The sequence below is a fragment of the Trachypithecus francoisi genome, unplaced genomic scaffold (genome assembly GCF_009764315.1).
Source record: "Trachypithecus francoisi isolate TF-2019V2 unplaced genomic scaffold, Tfra_2.0 Lachesis_group20, whole genome shotgun sequence".
Taxonomy (NCBI): Eukaryota; Metazoa; Chordata; class Mammalia; order Primates; family Cercopithecidae; genus Trachypithecus; species Trachypithecus francoisi.
In genome coordinates, this window is record NW_022681466.1 from 18,899,761 (window position 1) to 18,918,398 (window position 18,638).

General features: G+C 46.2%; 2 protein-coding genes across 7 annotated transcripts in view; one reads left to right on the forward strand and one right to left on the reverse strand.

Moving 5' to 3' along the window:
* LOC117067026 overlaps nucleotides 1-18,638 on the reverse strand; it is a 76,572-nt gene that overhangs the window by 45,585 nt on the left and 12,349 nt on the right. The window contains exon 3 of one of the 6 annotated variants that reach the window (XM_033183079.1): nucleotides 13,778-13,937. The exons of 4 other annotated variants lie outside the window; for them this stretch is intronic. In XM_033183079.1, the coding sequence (XP_033038970.1) occupies nucleotides 13,814-13,937 (124 nt within the window). In that variant the 3' untranslated portion in view covers nucleotides 13,778-13,813. Of the gene's footprint in view, nucleotides 1-13,777; nucleotides 13,938-15,944; nucleotides 18,620-18,638 lie in introns of those variants that run through there. One more of the 6 variants, XM_033183080.1, reaches the window with a different exon arrangement.
* Nucleotides 5,465-9,378, forward strand: LOC117067004 (keratin, type I cuticular Ha7). Its single transcript, XM_033183053.1, has 7 exons — nucleotides 5,465-6,472; nucleotides 6,660-6,742; nucleotides 7,570-7,726; nucleotides 8,071-8,232; nucleotides 8,313-8,438; nucleotides 8,616-8,836; nucleotides 9,220-9,378. The coding sequence occupies exons 1-7, from the start codon at nucleotides 5,981-5,983 to the stop codon at nucleotides 9,326-9,328; spliced, it is 1,350 nt and encodes a 449-aa protein (XP_033038944.1). The 5' UTR covers nucleotides 5,465-5,980; the 3' UTR covers nucleotides 9,329-9,378.

Below are 18,638 nucleotides of genomic sequence, written 5' to 3' on the forward strand. Positions count from 1 at the left end.
GAGTTGGAGACCAGCCTGGCTAACATGGTGAAACTCCATCTCTACTAAAAACACAAAAATTAGCTGGGTGTGGTGGTGGGCGCCTGTAATCCCACCTATTCAGGAGGCTGAGGCAGGAGAATCTCTTGAACCCAGGAGGTGGAGGTTGCAGTGAGCCAAGATCAGACCACTGCTCTCCAGCCTGAGTAACAAGAGCAAAACTCCATCTCAAAAAAAAAAAAAAAAAAAAAAAAAAAAAAGAAAAAAAAGAAAGAATAAAGCCGAATAGCAGAATAATAATTTAAAAAATACTTAAAATCAAACCAAAGTTTCCCAAGTAACTAGATTTTAAAATCCTATTTAATAGAAAAGAAAATAGGGACTTTTTTTTTTTTGTTTCAAAGTCTGCTGAGGTGGACTTTTGAAATCATAAAGATGTTTTGGGGTATCCTTCCTCAGACTGTGTTCTCACCCAGCATGTCTGAGAGCCTTGCAGGCACAGTGGTATCAGGACACACCCTGGTCGTGCTTTGCAGGTGTTTTCCTGGCGTAATTCACATCAGGATGCGGTGTGTGGGTAGCCCCTGTTTCCTTAGGTGTCTTCAGAATTTTTCCCCTGCAGCTGGAGCAGGTGGCTGCAGATTAGACTCACACCCTGTGGGCCGCCCAGTGCCTCTGCTTCTCTCTCATTCAGAGATGCATCAGAATGGTCTCTGAGTTCTGCGCCATGGCACCAAGTGATGCTGTTCTGAACCCAGTGTCTCCCCTCTGCCTGAAGACAGATTATAGCTCAAGATCTTTTACTCCTTAAGAGAAGAGGTGGCCCCTGTGAAGGAAGGAGGGCTGCAGGACTACCTCTCTCTTCTCTCTTCATCTCTGATACTTCCCTTCATGCAACTTGGCATATATGTTTGTTTTCAGGGGCCAGGAGCTCTTTTCAAAGAGGAGCAAAAGGGCCGGGTGCAGTGGCTCAAGCTTGTAATCTCAGCACTTTGGGAGGCTGAGGTGGGTGGATCACGAGGTCAGGAGTTCGAGACCAGCCTGGCCAACATGGTGAAACCCTGTCTCTACTAAAAATACAAAAATTAGCTGGGTGTGGTGGTGGGCGCCTGCAATCCCAGCTACTCAGGAGGCTGAGACAGGAGAATCATTTGAACCCGGGAGGTGGAGGTTGCAGTGGGCCGAGATCGTGCCACTGCACTACAGCCTGGGTGAGAGAGCGAGACTTTGTCTCAAGGTTAAAAAAAAAAAAAAAAAAGGGAGGAGCAAGAGGAGGCTCAGTTGATCATCTGCGATGTCAAGGATGGGCTCTTTCCCACCTGCACAGCTGAGTACATCCCAGACACCTGCCTCGTGTCTTCCACCTACTGCCAGTTCCTCTGAGATCAAAGAAAATCAGAAGAGCCCTCTGCTTTACAAAGGACAGGCAGTGTCTATGTCATTATGCAAAATGGACCATGCAGAGCCCAAGCCAGGGACAGAAATCAAGCTTTGGAGAGGTGTGTCAGGATGCAAAGGATGCAAAACTTCAGCTGTGATGCTTAAGAAATAACTAGTGTCATGTGTTCTGAGACAGAAGGAACCACGATTTTAGCCAATGGGATAAAATCCTGCCAGAGGATAGGGTCAAGAGATGGTTTCTATTTAGCAAATCAAAGGGAACAATTTTAATGCTTCAATTCTCTGGATTATAGTGATGCTATGTGTTGAGGTGGAAGATAGGAACAAAGGGGTCTTTGAAGATGGAAAATGCAAATTTCACCCAGAGGCCTCTGAGGGATGGCCTGGCAGGAAGAGGCCTTCTAAGGATTGTCCCAGTAAAGAATGAGTCATGGCTGACCTCAGGGCCACTGGAGCCACAGCTGACCCAGAGTGGGTTTTTTTCTTGGGAAGAATTCCAGACCCCTTATTTCTTCTTGAGAGAATTCCAAGAGCCCAGGTTTCATCAACACCCACATCCCCTGACTCCCTTGTGGTTTTCATGGGGATGCTTGTTCAACTTTTTCTCAGAGCAAAGATGTATTTATGCTCTTAAAAAATATATGCACACAGTTTTATATATAATGCAGCATGACACCTTGTAGGGCATTTACTCTTCTTTTATGCATTCAGATATGTTTGTTTTTTTTGAAACACTTCTTAAGGCTACACAACAGAACATAGAAAAATAAACAGGAACATATCCAACAATTACAAAATGTGATATGATAAAGAATATAAAGTACTAGTTTCCTTTCAATACTTCAAAAGATATGTATATAAACTTTAAAAAAAATGCTCAACATCACTAATGATCAGGGAAATACAAATCAAAATCACAATGCGATACCACCTTGCTCCTACAAGAATGACCATAATCAAAAAATCAAAAACAGTAGATGTTGGCATGGGTGTGGCGATCAAGGGACACTTCTACACTGCTGGTGGGAATGGAAACTATACAGCCACTATGGAAAACAGTGTGCAGATCCCTTAAAGAACGAAAGGTAGATCTACCATTTGATCCAGCAATCCCACCACTGGGTATCTACTCAGAGGAAGGGAAGTCATTATGCGAAAAAGATACTTGCACACACACATTTTAAGAAGCACAATTCACAATTGCAAAATCGCGGAACCAACCCAAATGCCCATCAATCAACAAGTGGATAAAGAAACTGTGGGCCGGGTACAGTGGCTCACACCTGTAATCCCAGCACTTTGGGAGGACAAGGTGGGTGGATCATCTGAGGTCAGGAGTTCAAGACCAGCCTGGCCAACACGGTGAAACCCCTTCTCTACTAAAAATACAAAAATTAGCCGGGCATGGTTGCAGCACCTGTAATCCCAGCTACTCGGGAGGCTGAGGCAGGAGAATCACTTGAACCTGGGAGGCGGAGGTTGCAGTGAGCTGAGATGGTGCCACTGCACTCCAGCCAGGGTTACAAGAGTGAAACTCTACCTAAAAAAAAAAAAAAGAAACTGTAGTACATATATATGATGAAATACTACCTAGCCATAAAAAGCATGAATTAATGGCATTTGCAGCGACCTGGATGAGATTGGAGACTATTATTCTAAGTGAAGTAACTCAGGAATGGAAAACCAAACATCGTATATTCTCACTGATATGTAGGAGCTAAGCTGTGAGGATGCAAAGGTCTAAGAATGATACAATGGACTTTGGGAACTTAGGGGAAGGGGGTGAAGGATAAAAGACTACAAATAGGATGCAGTGTATACTGCTTGGGTGATGGGTGCACCAAAATCTCACAAATCACTACTAAAGAACTTACTCATATAACCCACCTGTACCCCAATACTTATGAAAAAAAACCCCATCACTTATGGAAAAAATACCACCTGTACCCCAATAACATATGGAAAAAAACCCTAAACTTTTTCTTTTACAAGTAACATAACAGATGCTCACATCTTCACATACTTTAAAGTATTATTTGTACTCAGTGTAAGGCTATTATCATTTTTCATACATAAAGTTTTTTAGTTGTGTAACAATGCAATTTGTAATCCATTCAAGTAAATTCACCCCCAAAGTTGTTGCTTCCCAATATTAAGACCTGCACCCAACCCTCTTCTAAGATTCTTTAAAACTTATAAAAGCGTAGCTGAAGAGAATGCATATTTGATGCATATTTGGCTACACTATTTCAGTTTATTGTATTTTGCTTCCTATTTTATGTCTAAATCCTATTATTTTCATTTAAAATCTTAATAATGGCTCATTTCCAGTATGTCAATTTCAAAGATTTAAGGTTTGGCTACTAGTATCAGCCATTTACTTTCACACTAATTGGGATTTTTTTTTTTTAAAGAGGTTATTTATACTCTTTTAGAGCTTGTCCCATGGTCCGTCTGGTTTCCCTCTACCACTTGGGAGGGATGACTCCTGGCCACACTGCCACTGGTTGACTTGTTCTCCAGCTCCACTGGAAATCTCAGGGATTTGGGATATACAGTCAGAATGTTTGTGTCAATGACAGACCACATATACGGGCGGTGGTCCCACAAGTTTATAATGGTGCTGAAAATTCCTGTTGTCTAGTGAAGTCGAAGTGGTTATAACGGTGTAGTGCAATGCATTACCTTTTCTATGTTTAGATACACAAATACTACTGTGTTACAGTTGACTGTGATACTCAGTACAGCAACATGCTATACAGGTTTGTAGCCAGACACTATAGGCTGTACTATACACAGTCTAGTGTGTAGTAGGCTCTACCATTTAGGTTTGTGTGAGTTCACTCTATAATGTTTCCACAATGAAGAAATCTCCTAACAACATATTTCTCAGAACGCACCCTGTCTTAAATGATGCATATGTTACAAACTAGTGTAACTTTTTTTTTTTTTGAGACAAAGTTTCACTCTTGTTGCTCAGGCTGGAGTGCAATGGCACAATCTTGGCTCACTGAAACCTCTACCTCCCGGGTTCAAGCAATTCTCCTGCCTCAGCCTCCTGAGTAGCTGGGACTACAGGCATGCACCACCATGGCTGGCTAATTTTGTATTTTCAGTAGAGACCAGGTTTCTCCATGTTGGTCAGGCTAGTCTCGAACTCCTGACCTCAGGTGATTCGCCTGCCTTGGCCTCCCAAAGTGCAGGGATTACAGGCATGAGCCACCATGCCTGGCCTCATTTAATTTTTTAATGTGCATTTCTTGTCCTCACTGCCATAGTATTTAAATCTTTTCCTTTGCTGGAACACAAAGACCTTCAGTAATTTTCTTTTCACCACAATTTCTCGCCCAGTAACTAAGCCTCTTCTTTCCCTCCCCTTAGGCCCAGCACTGACGGGGCAATGATACAGTTGTTCTCATGGGGGACCATGGTGAAGTGAAAAGAGAATGAGCCTAGCAGACATGAGGCTGAATCGAGCCTTTGACAGTTTACTGTCAATCAGAAAATGTACTTCACTCTAGTTTTCTCGTCTGTGCATGGAGGCAATGAGTAACCACCTCATAGGTGGTAAGGGTTAGATAGGGAAGGACACAGTAGAATGCCTAGCACACCCATGTACTCAATCAACGTTAGTTCTGGACCTTTTGTTTGAATACCGCTTGAGCTCTGCGCCCAATCTCCCTTTCCTGGATCAAATAAGATTTTTCTTTGTTTGTTAGTAGTTTCTTTCTAGATACTTCCTTGGCCAGAAGTATAGATCCCTTGTCTTTCACTAACTCTTGTTGATCTATGGTTCTCATTCAAGTTTGTGTAGAACACCCAGACATTTCAGTGGCATCGTTTACTCCTGATGAACAGGGAACACTGCGTGTCCAGCAACCAGAACACTGCCTGAGTTATGGGGGATATTCAGGAAATATGCTGAAGCGATGAATGAATGAGCAAATGAATGAATAGCTGATTCTGACTAGTCAACCAAGACTTAGTTAGCATCAATGCTTCTGGATGTTTTATTGCTTCTCAGGGGAGTATGCGATGTGAAAGAAGAAAGAAAAAAAGGTGCCTCTCAACCGTCAAATATCAGTAGATGCATTGGTTTTATTAACTGATATTTTCTCTTCAAAGGAAAGGCTGATTGAGTCTGGCACAGGTGAGCCACTGGGTCCCATTGGTTCTCTGTCTCTCCTGCTACACAAATTACTGACGGAAAGATTTGGGCCTTCATTGTGACCACATCCACAGAGACCATAGTCCAGAGAGAGCATTTGGGGCCTGAATCAACTGCTTGTGTTTGTTGAGCAGAAACAATGAATCTCTGACTTCCCACCAGCAGCCAACCTGATTTCAAAGAACCAAGAGGCATCTCAGATTCGTCAACATTGCTTTAATGAGCTGAGAAATTTTCATGGTAAACTCAGCAGCTGAGTAACAGGATGATGGCACCACAACAGGTAGATAATCAAGGCAGGAGGTCAAAGCATTGGAGCCAACACCCACCCAGGACGGGGTATAAAAGGGCTGGGAGGAGAGGAGGCCTCAGTCTCAGTGGCTCAGCCTTCCCAGCTGATCTGAAGCTCCTGTGCAGCCTCAGCCCTACACCATGACCTCCTCCTACAGCAGCTCCTCATGCCCTCTGGTTTGCACCATGGCTCCTGGAGCAAGAAATGTCTCTGTCTCTCCCATCGATGTCGGGTGCCAGCCTGGGGCAGAGGCCAACGTTGCCCCCATGTGCCTTTTGGCCAACGTGGCACATGCCAACCGAGTCCGCGTGGGGTCGACTCCCCTGGGCCGCCCCAGCCTCTGTCTGCCCCCGACCTGCCACAATGCTTGTCCCTTGCCAGGGACCTGTCACATTCCCGGCAACATCGGAATCTGTGGGGCCTATGGTGAAAACACCCTGAATGGCCATGAGAAGGAGACCATGCAGTTCCTGAACGACCGCCTGGCCAACTACCTGGAGAAGGTGCGCCAGCTGGAGCGGGAGAACGCGGAGCTGGAGGCCACACTCCTCGAGAGGAGCAAGTGCCACGAGTCCACTGTGTGCCCGGACTACCAGTCCTACTTCCGCACCATCGAGGAGCTCCAGCAGAAGGTGAGGTGTGGGATCGCCTGGGCATGCTGGGTCTGAGAAGGCAGAAGCCTTCGCAGGAGGAATCCACATAAGGTCCAGAGAGCTTTGGGTTCTTGCTTTCTCTTGGACATGAGCGTAGACACCACACGTGGAGTGAGAGCTTAGAGTATGATGTTTTGTGTGTGAACCGTCTTTCCGTTTTCCTCAGATCCTGTGCAGCAAGGCCGAGAATGCCAGGCTGATTGTACAAATTGACAATGCCAAGCTGGCTGCTGATGACTTTAGGATCAAGTAAGTCAGGCCGAGGAGGGCCAGTGTGACTTCTCTCCTGCTGTATTTCCAAGGGCCTGCCCCATTACTCAGTTCATATTATAGGTGTTCAAAAACAGTTTTTGACTAGAAGAATATTTCTCTCCAAACCTTAAATTAGCCTATCGCTAGAAATGGTCATGATATAGGAGGAAAGAGAATATAAGCATTAAAAGAAAAAGAAGGGCTATAGTCTAGATTGGTTAGAATCTATGTCATTTTCTCCCACATCTAGAAGATAAGAGGATTTTGCTTTTCAATTAGAAGTAAAATTGAGTCATCACAAAAATAAACTGTCAATGCATAGGTTGTTGCTAGACTTACTGACTCTTGGCCAAATCCATCAGCTGGAGGAATTGTCATTGAAGCTCTTTGGTGGCAAGAGTTGGGCTTGAATGAATGGGAAAAGCAGGAAAACAATGAGAAATAACCAACCAAAGAGGAAAAGCAGCAAACAGAAGATCCAGAGTCTTATTTTTAGCCATTCTTTTTTCCTGGCCAAATGACTCCCATTATGGCAGAATAAATGCTACATTTGAAGTCAGAACACTTAGGATGAGTCCCTGCATTTACTATTAACTGGGCATAGAATTCTGAAAAACTCATGTTTTGCTTCTGAGCCTCAGTCTTTCATGTGGTCAATGGGCATAATGTCCTGACTACAAACTCTGTAGCTACAGGGTTGAGCATAGTGTATGTTGCCCACGTGAACAAACGAGGATCCAAGGTGGTGTGGGAGGTGGAAGGCAGGGCAGACGAGAGGGGCTCTTGGGGCATTCTTGTTGACCCTGTACCTCCCGTGACGGAAGGTTGGAGAGTGAGCGCTCCCTGCGCCAGCTGGTAGAGGCAGACAAGTGTGGGACGCAGAAGCTCCTGGATGACGCGACCCTGGCCAAGGCTGACCTGGAGGCCCAGCAGGAGTCCCTGAAGGAGGAGCAGCTCTCCCTCAAGAGCAACCATGAGCAGGTGTGGCCCTGGCCGCTCAGACTCCTGGGGAGGGCACTGGGCAGACAGGGGAGTTCCCTGGCCCCGGGGCTCTCAGAGCATTGTCTGGGCTCAGCTGGCATCAGGATGCAGGACTGAGGGTGGTCTGAGGGTCCAGAGGGCCTCTGTGGAAAGTGCAGACTTGCCTTGGGCACAAGGAAGGTGTCCAGGTGGGCTCTCCCCACTGCACTCTCAGCAAGACTTTCCCATTTGCTTGTGTGTGAGACTCCCCTCATACTGTTTGCAGGGGCGGGGTCCTGGTGCTGTCTGCTCCATCAAAGGCCCTTTCCTCATGCAGGCTATCTGTCCCTTCCTCCTTTCTGCAGGAAGTAAAGATTCTGAGGAGTCAGCTGGGGGAGAAGCTCCGGATCGAGCTGGACATTGAGCCCACCATTGACCTGAACAGGGTGCTGGGGGAGATGCGGGCTCAGTACGAGGCCATGGTGGAGACCAACCGCCAGGATGTGGAACAGTGGTTCCAAGCCCAGGTGAACGGAGGAGGTACAGAAGCAGGGGGTACCTGGCCTCCATCTGGGCAGGGAGGTGACTATGTCTCTCTGTGCTCTAGTCTGAAGGCATCAGCCTGCAGGCCATGTCCTGCTCCGAGGAGCTGCAGTGCTGCCAGTCGGAGATTCTGGAGCTGAGATGCACGGTGAATGCCCTGGAGGTGGAGCGCCAAGCCCAGCACACCTTGGTATGTGTCCTTCACCCTCACTGCACTGCAAATGCCCCGTGCCATGGCCCAGTAGCCTTTTATTTTGGAGGTCTCACCACCCAGGTTTCTCCCACCTGTTATCACCATCAAAATTTGGGGCATGTAACAGTTTCCCTGGGGGCCTTGCATATTTAATCCCCTTATTTCCCACTACAGAAGGACTGTCTGCAGAACTCCCTGTGTGAAGCTGAGGACCGCTTCGGCACAGAGCTGGCCCAGATGCAGAGCCTCATCAGCAACGTGGAGGAGCAGCTGTCCGAGATCCGGGCTGACCTGGAGCGGCAGAACCAGGAGTACCAGGTGCTGCTGGACGTGAAGGCCCGGCTGGAGAACGAGATTGCCACGTACCGGAACCTTCTGGAGAGCGAGGACTGCAAGTATGTGTAATCTGGGCAATTCTTAAACCACATACATGACTGTCAGGCAATTCCTCAGAGGTGATGGAAGTGCTTGCAGAAGATATCATCTTAATAAACAAGCCTTTCTGTGCTTTCCTGCTCAGTGACTCATTAACCTCTCCTGGTCTGTGCAGACTGGATTACTGAGAAAATGTTCTCTAAATGATAGCCAGGTCCCTAAACCAAGTCTTCCCCAAGGACTCCTGGATGTGGAAAGACACAGATGAAAGAACTGTTGGTATAGATTCTCTGGTCTGTGTGCCTTGTTGGTGGCAGGCCCAGGCTTCACCCTGGTCTTACCCTTGTCCATCAATCACTGAAACATCTTTTTAATGTAACTCTTCTTCTTTCTCTCCCTGCAGACTCCCCTGCAATCCCTGCTCCACGCCTGCCTCCTGTACTTCTCGTCCAAGCTGTGGCCCTGTCACCGGTGGGTCTCCCTCTGGCCATGGAGCCAGCATGGGGAGATGATTCTGAAGGCCCGAAGTTCCTGTGCAGAAGGTTGAGGCTGGTTGCACTGGGGTCAGGAGTGCCTTCACCTTGCTCAGTCTTCCTTCCAGAAAGACCAGACTCACTGAGGCATTTTCCCTAAATCAACGGGTAGCAGACACTTCCAAGGAATGTCTCCCTGCCTATGCCTCTAAGCTGTATTTTTTGTTGTTGCTGAAATGTTGTAATTATCTTCCATGAAAGTGATTCTTTTTCCCAGTGTCTCTTCTTGGTTCTTTTGGTTCTATTCCAGTGTTTCAGAATCTCCTAAAATGTCACTGGGTTCCCTGCATTAAATGGTCAATAAACCTCTTTCCTGCACCAAGTGCTATCCCCCTGGTGTTGGTTGTATGTGAAGTGTCAGAGAGTCCTGGTCGTCAGGTCCTGTGTCCTCACTGGCCCTGACATCTTGCTTCCAGGAGCTCCCTGTGGTGCTCTGGGGCCTCTGGATGAAGGTCCTTTCCTGACATTGGATGTGTATTCACCTTGCCCAGGGATCCCTACAGACTGGTGGAAGGAAGTGATGCTCGTTGCCAAGTTTGAATTCTTTCAGAACAGCTCAGAGCTAACATGTCCCTACCATGCTTTTGGCATCTTCAGCCTCTTGGTATTTTGTCCAAGAGCAAAATCACATCACTTAGCGTTCTAATCTTGTCAAAGGAAGGTCGTGTTGAGAATTGCCTGGGCCAAGTTGCCAAGTTTTTCCTCTCACTCCAGTTGGCCCCTTTCACGGAGGCATGGAGTTCCCGCCCACTCTCCCAAATGTAGAGGCCCAGACTGGGCACTGGAGCCTGGGGTCTTGGTCCTGGGTCACTTCCAGGCTGTAGTTTTCTCTAGAGAGACGCTGCCACTGATGTGTCTGCTGTCTATTCTGCTGCTGTCTTGGAGGTGCTGGCGGTGAGGGCTGCTGCTGCCATTAGAGCACTCCAAGTCCCTGCCTCCCTCTCGGATGTGGCTCTGGCACAGGCCGAGGTGGTTCACAGCCAGACGTGGTTATGAGCAGGTGGAGGAGCAGCCTGGAGAGACTGCTGCCTCCCACGCCATGCTAGTCAGTTTATGGCAAGCACCAAGTATGTCCAGAAGAATGAAACTCTTGGGTCTCAGGTCATCCATGTGCCCTGGTGCAAAGAGCAATGAAAAACTGGTCCTTCTTCATGGTAGCATAGTGTGGTGGAGGTGGATCTTCTCTAGGGTCAGGGAAACTTGGATTCCAATCCCACCTTCGTGACTCTGAAGTGAGATTTGAACCCACCTTGCTGAGTGAAGTTGGCCAGGTCGCTGCACTCTCTTGAAACCTATTCCTCGTTTGTGGAAGTAGGATAGTTGTATTTACCTCTCACTGTGGTTGAGGGGTAATGTATCTAATGTTCCTGGCATCTAGAAGGTGTTCAGTAGATGTTGGTTTATTGAGGCTCCCCCGGAACCAGCAGGTACAGTCTCTTCCTCCCAGAGAGAAAAAGGAGGCGAAGAGATAGTAGCAGAACCCACTCTCAGCACTGGGGCCCTAGATTTCTATGTTGGTGGCTGGGAAGTTTGGCCACACTCCTTGTTCATGTATACGCAGTAATAAAAGTCACCTTCTGTAGTCATGAGGCCTATTTCTCACTCCAAGTAGCCTAACTGAATCTAGAAAAGCATTCATTGGGCTGTCAGAGGACAAGACTGTTTGGTGGGCTCTTGTGGGCTCTTCTAATGAGGAACCCACAAGAGTCATGTTTTAAGAAGTGGCTGTGACCCTCCCCGACCCTCAATGTGATGGGATTGTGGAGATCCGGCCTGTCCCCACCTTTCTTGGCCAGGTCACACCCTTGACAAGCTCTACCTGTTAGGTACCATGGCTAGGTGTGGCAGGAGGTGCCACTCAGGTACACAGAAAATGAAGGCTAGAAGCTGGCAGGTGGGTTACCAGCCCAGTCAGGACACCTGGACCCTGGGGCTTTACTCACATTCATTATCCTAGCCTGAGAGCTCAGGGCTCCCTCTGGTACCAAATCCCAGACATCTCTTCTTGCAAGTGATTCTCCCGACTGGACATTCGATGCCTCTCTGCCTCACATACTCTCACTGACTGGATGGATATAGTCCTGAATGTGGCCCAAGAGGCTTTACTTTGGCCACAATAATTGCAACCAGGTGTCTCTTATTTTCCTTCCCCCGAGGCTTCTGCTTCCTTGGTTGGGGGCCACATCTGGTTCTGAGCCACCTAGTGCTGAGCCCGTCTATCTTCAATCCACCAATCCTGCACTGCCTGTGGGCTGATGTGTGATATTTCTTCCCAGCCTTCGCGTGGTTAACACCAGTTGGGGCTCATGATGCCCATGCACTTATGTATTGTTTGACACCAAATGCCATTTCTCACAAATTCCAGCAAAGTGGAAAGGAGAAAGGGTGAACAGCTGCAGGCCACTGGGGTGGACACTGCAGTCACTGAGAGAGCTCTGGGGAAGGGCACACTCCTGCCCCCACCACTGTCTACACTGGGAAGCCAAGAAGATCAAAGTGAATTTCTGGACTTTCCTGAACAGGAACATTTTTTATTTGTATAGTTTTTTTGTAGATGATGATATGTGATACCTGTCAGGCCTCTGAGCCCAAGCCAAGCCATCGCATCCCCTGTGACTTGCACATATAAGCCCAGGTGGCCTGAAGTAACCGAAGAATCACAAAAGAAGTGCAAATGCCCTGCCCCGCCTTAACCGATGACATTCCACCACAAAAGAAGTGAAAATGGCCGGTCCTTGCCTTAACCGATGATATTATCTTGTGAAATTCCTTTTCCTGGCTCATCCTGGCTCAAAAAGCTCCCCCACTGAGCACATTGTGACCCCCCACTCCTGCCCATCAGAGAACAACCCCCCTTTGACTGTAATTTTTCTTTACCTACCCAAATCCTATAAAACAGCCCCACCCTAATCTCCCTTCGCTGACTCTCTTTTCCGACTCAGCCCGCCTACACCCGGGTGAAATAAACAGCCATGTTGCTCACACAAAGCCTGTTTGGTGGTCTCTTCACACGGATGCGCATGACAATACCTAAGGCTGATGGTGTGTGCCCCATCCTCCTGTCCTTCCTCTCAGCATCTTCTCTTTGTCTTCCTGACCAAGAACAAAATCAATTTCATCTGTTCTCATGGCCACTTATAATCTTCATGAGCTCAGCTTGGTGAACCATTTTTAATCTATCTTTTTTCTTTCTAATTCAGTGTTTCATAACCATGCCTTCCCACTTAATGAATATAAAGATACCTTGCCTTCTTACTTAACGTTTTAACTTTCAAAAATGTAAATACCAAACTCGTATCATGACTAAAAGACAGCTCATTTCGAATACAGGTTATGCTTGTTTTCAAATGATACTTCCTCTAACTAAAATAGCTTCCCTGTTTTAGAGATTCCAAACATCACAGCCCCACTGGGGGTTGGGGGTGATACACAGACTCTCCCAGTTAGAATCACTGTTCCTATTCAGGTACGAGCCCCTGAGCTAAGCCTACCTGCTTTACCTGCCTGCCGGGTGTAAATATGTTTTAGCATCTGAGGAGGAGGGTTTCTCAGTGACCCAGGCTGCTCTACCCTGGCCCCAGGCCTTTGTCTCTGACCCCCTAGTGGCCAGTCCCAGGTAGCTACATGTCACACTCATCCTCTCCAAATCTGAATGCAGCTTCTCCTGCTCCAGCCAGCTCTTTCCTTTGACTTCTTAGCTTCCTTGAAGCACACAATTGTCCTAGAAACTTGCGGGTGACCTTGGGGCCACTTTTGGCTTCTCTTCCTCCTTTGACCCCATGTACAGTAAGTCGCCCTGTCTTGTAGAGTCCTTTTGCAACATCTATGTCCTCTGTGCCTTCCTTTCCATCAGCACTGCTGGTGGCTGGTATTGGCATCCATCACATCCTGCCTGGATTCTTGGAAGACCCCCCTCCTGCCTTCTCTCTTCTGTGCCGGATTTGTTCTGCACACACCACCAGCCCTTCACTCTTTTGTGTTCTATTTATTGAGTAAATATTATGTACAAGGCACTGTATTACGTGCTGGAGAGCATACGAAATGGAGACTGAGTGTTCCCACTCTAGGGTGCACACTGGGCATATAAAAAAAATGGGGCCAGGCGCAGTGGCTCATGCCTGTAATCCTAGCACTTTGGGAGGCCGAGGCGGGTGGATCACCTGAGGTCAGGAGTTTGAGACCAGCCTGACTAACATGGTGAAACTTTGTCTCTACTAAAAATAAAAAATCAGCCAAGCATGGTGGCGCATGCCTATAATCCCAGCTACGTCGGAGGCTGAGGCAGGAGAATCGTTTGAACCCAGGAGGCGAAGGCTGTAGTGAGCCGAGATCACACCACTGCACTCCAGCCTGGGCGACAGAGCGATACTCCATCTAAAAACAAAACAAAACAAAACAAACAAACAAACAAACAAAGAAAATGAACTCTCAGGGCTTTTTAAATTTATTATGCTAAGGTGAAAATTAAGCCTGGGAAACTAGGTCATGCCATATAGCTGTTTTTCTTCTCTCCTGCAAGGACTGTTGCTTCCTGACTTGTGTGTTGACATGTTGCACAGTAACCAGATTCCTTTGTCTATATTCAAACCTGGAGTAAATGACATTGGAGAAGGAGGCCCTTGTGACTGCTGCCTCTTTACAACAGAATGTTAAGCATCCCCACGAGAGTGTAATCAATAGCAGTCAATCAGATCTTACATCTGTACATTAGCCTTTGTATGGAAAACACTGTAATTCTGTTCGACACCTCTATTTCTGCCTATACAAATGATCTTCACTTTCCCCCCGCACTGGGAGTACTGATTGCCATTCTTCGGTGTTCTTGTGTCCCCAGAAGATGGCTTTCACGTGCCATGCTTGCAAAAACTCTTTTAACCAGATCCTGAGCCTTTTGATTATCTTAGGTTGACAGGCACTGGATTAATTTTCTAAAATTTCTCCTTTGATTCTCTCTTTCATCTGCTCGAAAACCTCTGGAGGACTCTGTTCTGTCTCTAGCTCTTTAGGTGAGTTGTGTGGTCCAGAGCGGGAACCTCATAGCTATTTGTTGAATAAATCCAGCTGGACAGCTGGTGTCTAGGAGTGTTGGCCTGGGCTTCAGTCCAGACTCCACTCTCTGCCCCTTTCTGGGTCACTGGGCAGAGCAGAAAGAACCTGGACTTCAGGGTCAGGCAGCCCTGGGCTGACATTTCAAGGCCCATACTTCCATTCCAACTTTGTGAGCTCTGATAACTTCCCTAACTGCTCTGAGCTTTGTTTTCTTCACTCTACAGTGGGATACTTGTAACTGCTTTGTAGTGTGGTTATAAGGATGAAAAGACACGACGATATGGGAAGCACATAGTATAATATTTGGTGGCACATAGTAGGTGGTCAAGTAACATAGTAGGTGGTCAAATAACATAGTAGGTGGCACATAGTAGGTGTCTCTCTAATTTGGGCATATAGATTTGTGTGTGTGTGAGAGAGAATTAAGTAAAATATTGTATACCAAGTGCCAAGCTTGGTTCCCTGCACATAATAGATGTCAATAAATATTACTTCATGTGACCTTTCTCTGTCCTCTACGAACATTGTTTTTCACATGGACTGGCCTCTTCCCCACAGGCATAAGCAACACAGTGTTCATATTTTCCTTCTTGTCTCTCCTCTCTCCTTCATCCTAGATATCTTCCTAAAACAAACCTCCGCAAAGAAGGGCGAACTAGGAAACAAACAGAACTTGCTTATTACGTTGGAGAAAACTGCATGCTAACTGATTTGAAGTACAGTAATCCAAACACGGGCTCCTCTTGAATTCATCAAATTCTGTTTTGTGACCTGGTGCTTCGTTTACCTAGGATGAAGTCACCACAAAGCTTGTCTATTGCTATGGAGCAGTGGTTCCGTCTTCCAAGGGTGGTCCCCAGACCAGCAGCATCAGTGTCACATGGGAACTTGTTAGAAATACAGACTCCCCGGCCTGACCCCAGGCCACTTGAATCAGAAACTATGGCGTGGGGCCTGGAAATCTGCATTTTTGCAAGCCCTCTGGGGGTTGCTGGTTAAAGTTTGACAACCGCTGGTGGAGATGTTACAAAAATTGAAGCAGATAATATTTTTAGCATAGAGGTGTACAAACTTCAGTCTTACAGGTTTTAGAAATGCAATTTGGCTCTTTGGGTTGATGTTTTGTGTCATTCAAACTCATTTCTTTGGGGATCCAGCACTTGGGACAGGCCTGTTGTTGGCTGTTGCATTTCTGAGGTTGTACCCAGTTCTCCTGAGCCCACTTCTGTTTCTGAGTGTTTTCTTGTGTTTATCCTCTTTTTTTTTTGTCACCCAGTCTGGAGTGCAGTGGCGCGATCTTGGTTCACTCCAACCTTCACCTTCTGGGTTCAAGCAATTCTCCTGCCTCAGCCTCCCGAGTAGCTGGGACTACAGGCACATGCCACCACACCCAGCTAATTTTTGTATTTTTAGTAGAGATGGGGTTTCACCATGTTGGCCAGGATGGTCTCAATCTCTTGATCTCATGATCCGCTCACCTCACCTTCCCAAAGTGCTAGGATTACAGGCATGAGCCACCTTGCCTGGCCTGTTCATCCTCTTTTTCTGGAAAACTGTCTCCCCCTTTCCTGCCCATCCAAGTCTTCCCAATCTTAAGTTCCAGACAAAGCCTCTTTGATGGCCCCTCTATAGCTCTAGGGCCCAGTCACTTATCCCTCCACTGAGTTACGTGACCTCTTTTTCTGCTCTCAGCTTTTTGAGGGTGGAAATTTCTCCTTTTCATCTCTGCATTCCCCATCCCCTTGAGAAGGGCTTTGGTATAACAGGAGTTCAGGAATATCAGACACTTAGTGTAAGTCACCAGGACAAGGTAAGCCACGACTTGGAGAATATCACCCACATCTGTATAGAGTTACAGGGAAGGGTCCCCATGGGTCTCATTGACTGTATATGGGACCAAGTGGTGGCTGGCTGATTGTCATGGCTGAACAGCCAGTGGGACCAGCATGGTTTATACCAAAGTCCTGGGCAAGAAGGTTTTCTGGCCATCTACTCGCAGCCTTTCAATCTAAACTCATCAGAAATCCCACTGTACAGCCCCCACTTAAGAGTGATAGGAACTGTTACATCACGGAGCGTGTCCAGAGGAATATTCCTGGGATGGCAAGGGGATTCAGAACCATGCTGAATGCAGAACCATGAGTGAGAAATCTCACATCTGCCACAAAGAGCTGAGAATGTGGCAGAATGATTAGATTTATCCTGTATGGGACACCATGGGGAGAACTGGAGAGTAAATGAATTACAGGGCCAACCCTCTGACTCACTTGCCAATGTATTGCCAGCCTCTGGTTCAGTCCCTGGCTGGCATAGGGTAGGTACTCAACAAATATTTGTTGAATGAATGAATGAATGACCCAAAGAAAGCTATAGGGAGAGGTAACACAAAGGTAGATTTGTGAAGACTTTCTAACAATTCTCTATAATGTGAGTGCCTTAAGGCTGAGCTAGCTGCTGTTAATTTTCTGGATACCAGTGTCTTGCACAAAGCGTGGGAAGCTGTTTGTAAGCCACAGGAACTGATGGTGTGAGCTCTCCTGGAAAATGGTGGACTGGATGACTAGTTAGAGGAAGGCCATTAAAGGGGATTTAAAGCAAACGGGTACTAGACTAGAGGATCCTGAAGTCCCTTTCGTCCTGGAGATGCTATGTTTTAGGGCCGGCTGAAACACACATTTGCTGCTTCAAGGGCCCTTGTGGTGAATTCATTCATCTTAGGAATGGGGTCAAAGTAGCATCTTTGTTAGCATAGACTGGAAGCTGGCTAGCTGCCCTTTTCCAGGGTTTATTGAACAAATGGTCACTGGCTTGTTTTAGAAATAAGGGAGGCCATAAAGCTTCTGATGCTCTGAGTGTGTCTGAAGATTAAGGAAATTTAAATTTTGTTCTAGAGTCTCCCAAGCAATGGACAATCAAGGTAGGTGCATTTCAAAGAAATGCAAAAATATTTCAAAAGATGAAAGATCAAAGTTCTTGAGTATGTATCTTCTGTAAACAAGGGTGATGAGGGACTCAGTCTGGTGAGAGGGTCAACAGAAAGGAAAGAGGCCTGGGAAGGTGGGTGAGGCCCTGAGAACAGACACCATAAAGTGTTAATCACTGCCTGCCTTAATTAGCCTGTAGACTCCAGTACACAGAAGCATAATTTTATTTCCTGAAAATTGCAAACCATCAGTTTTATTATGAGCCTTTTTTTTCTCACTCCTCAAACTGCTTACCTGTTTCACATATGCAAAGGGAAAGTCTTAATTGCCAACATCTGTTTTATAGGTTGTGTATTGATTTTTATCCAGTTGAAAATACTTAAAATTTTTTTATTTGATTTCTTTTTTAACCCCAGGAGTATTAAAAAGTGTGTTAGTTTTCAAACACCAAGATCAATTTGGAACTTAGGTTTCACTTTCAGTTTTCTAACAATTTGTATGAAGGAACTTTCTACCTTTTTTCTGTTACTTTCCTTCAAAAGGAACCTGGCTATTTATTTTTCCTTATACTTGAACGTCATCTTCCAGGGCAGATCCCTACCTTTCACTCACCTTTACCTCAAGACCATGGTCCTGACATTCAAGGCTTTTCATAACCTGGACTCAATGCAACTTTCCAGGGCCTGGGGATAATGTCTCCATTATAAACACCAACACAACTAGACTATTTTCCATTTTCCAAATGTTTGATTGTGTTTATCTTGTTCTCTCTGAGAGAAACTCACTCCCCAACGCTTTATGGAAAATATCATTCAAAACACACTTGGAAAATCCCCTACTCCATGAAGTCTTTTCTGGTCTCTCAGTGAGCTCTCTTCCACCTCAAAATCTTTGCAGCTCTCTATTTAAAAAAATACCTCCCTTTACTGTCTTCATAATATCAAGATCATTTACTTTCTTATCTCTCTTATTGAAATCTAAAATCCCCTTCTTACAAGACAGCCTAGATGTGTGTTTGTCCCACACTGGGCACTCCATAAATATCTATCAAAACAAACAAATCATGATTTTTCCCTTTCTGCAATGTGCCTGATTGACTGATATTTTAGATTTTGCTGCAGTGGGAACAGTCAGAGGTAGGAAAAGAATGTGGGAGTGAGAGAGACTTGCAGGAAATTTTAGGAGTCTTTAGTTCTTGATTATTTCATACACATAAGCTGACAGAAGGGGAAAGATTCCACAGCCACAGAAAGTGGGCTGCTTGAAGAAGACCTTGTCTTCTCTGTTTTCCAGGACCCTGCAGTGATGGGAAGCAA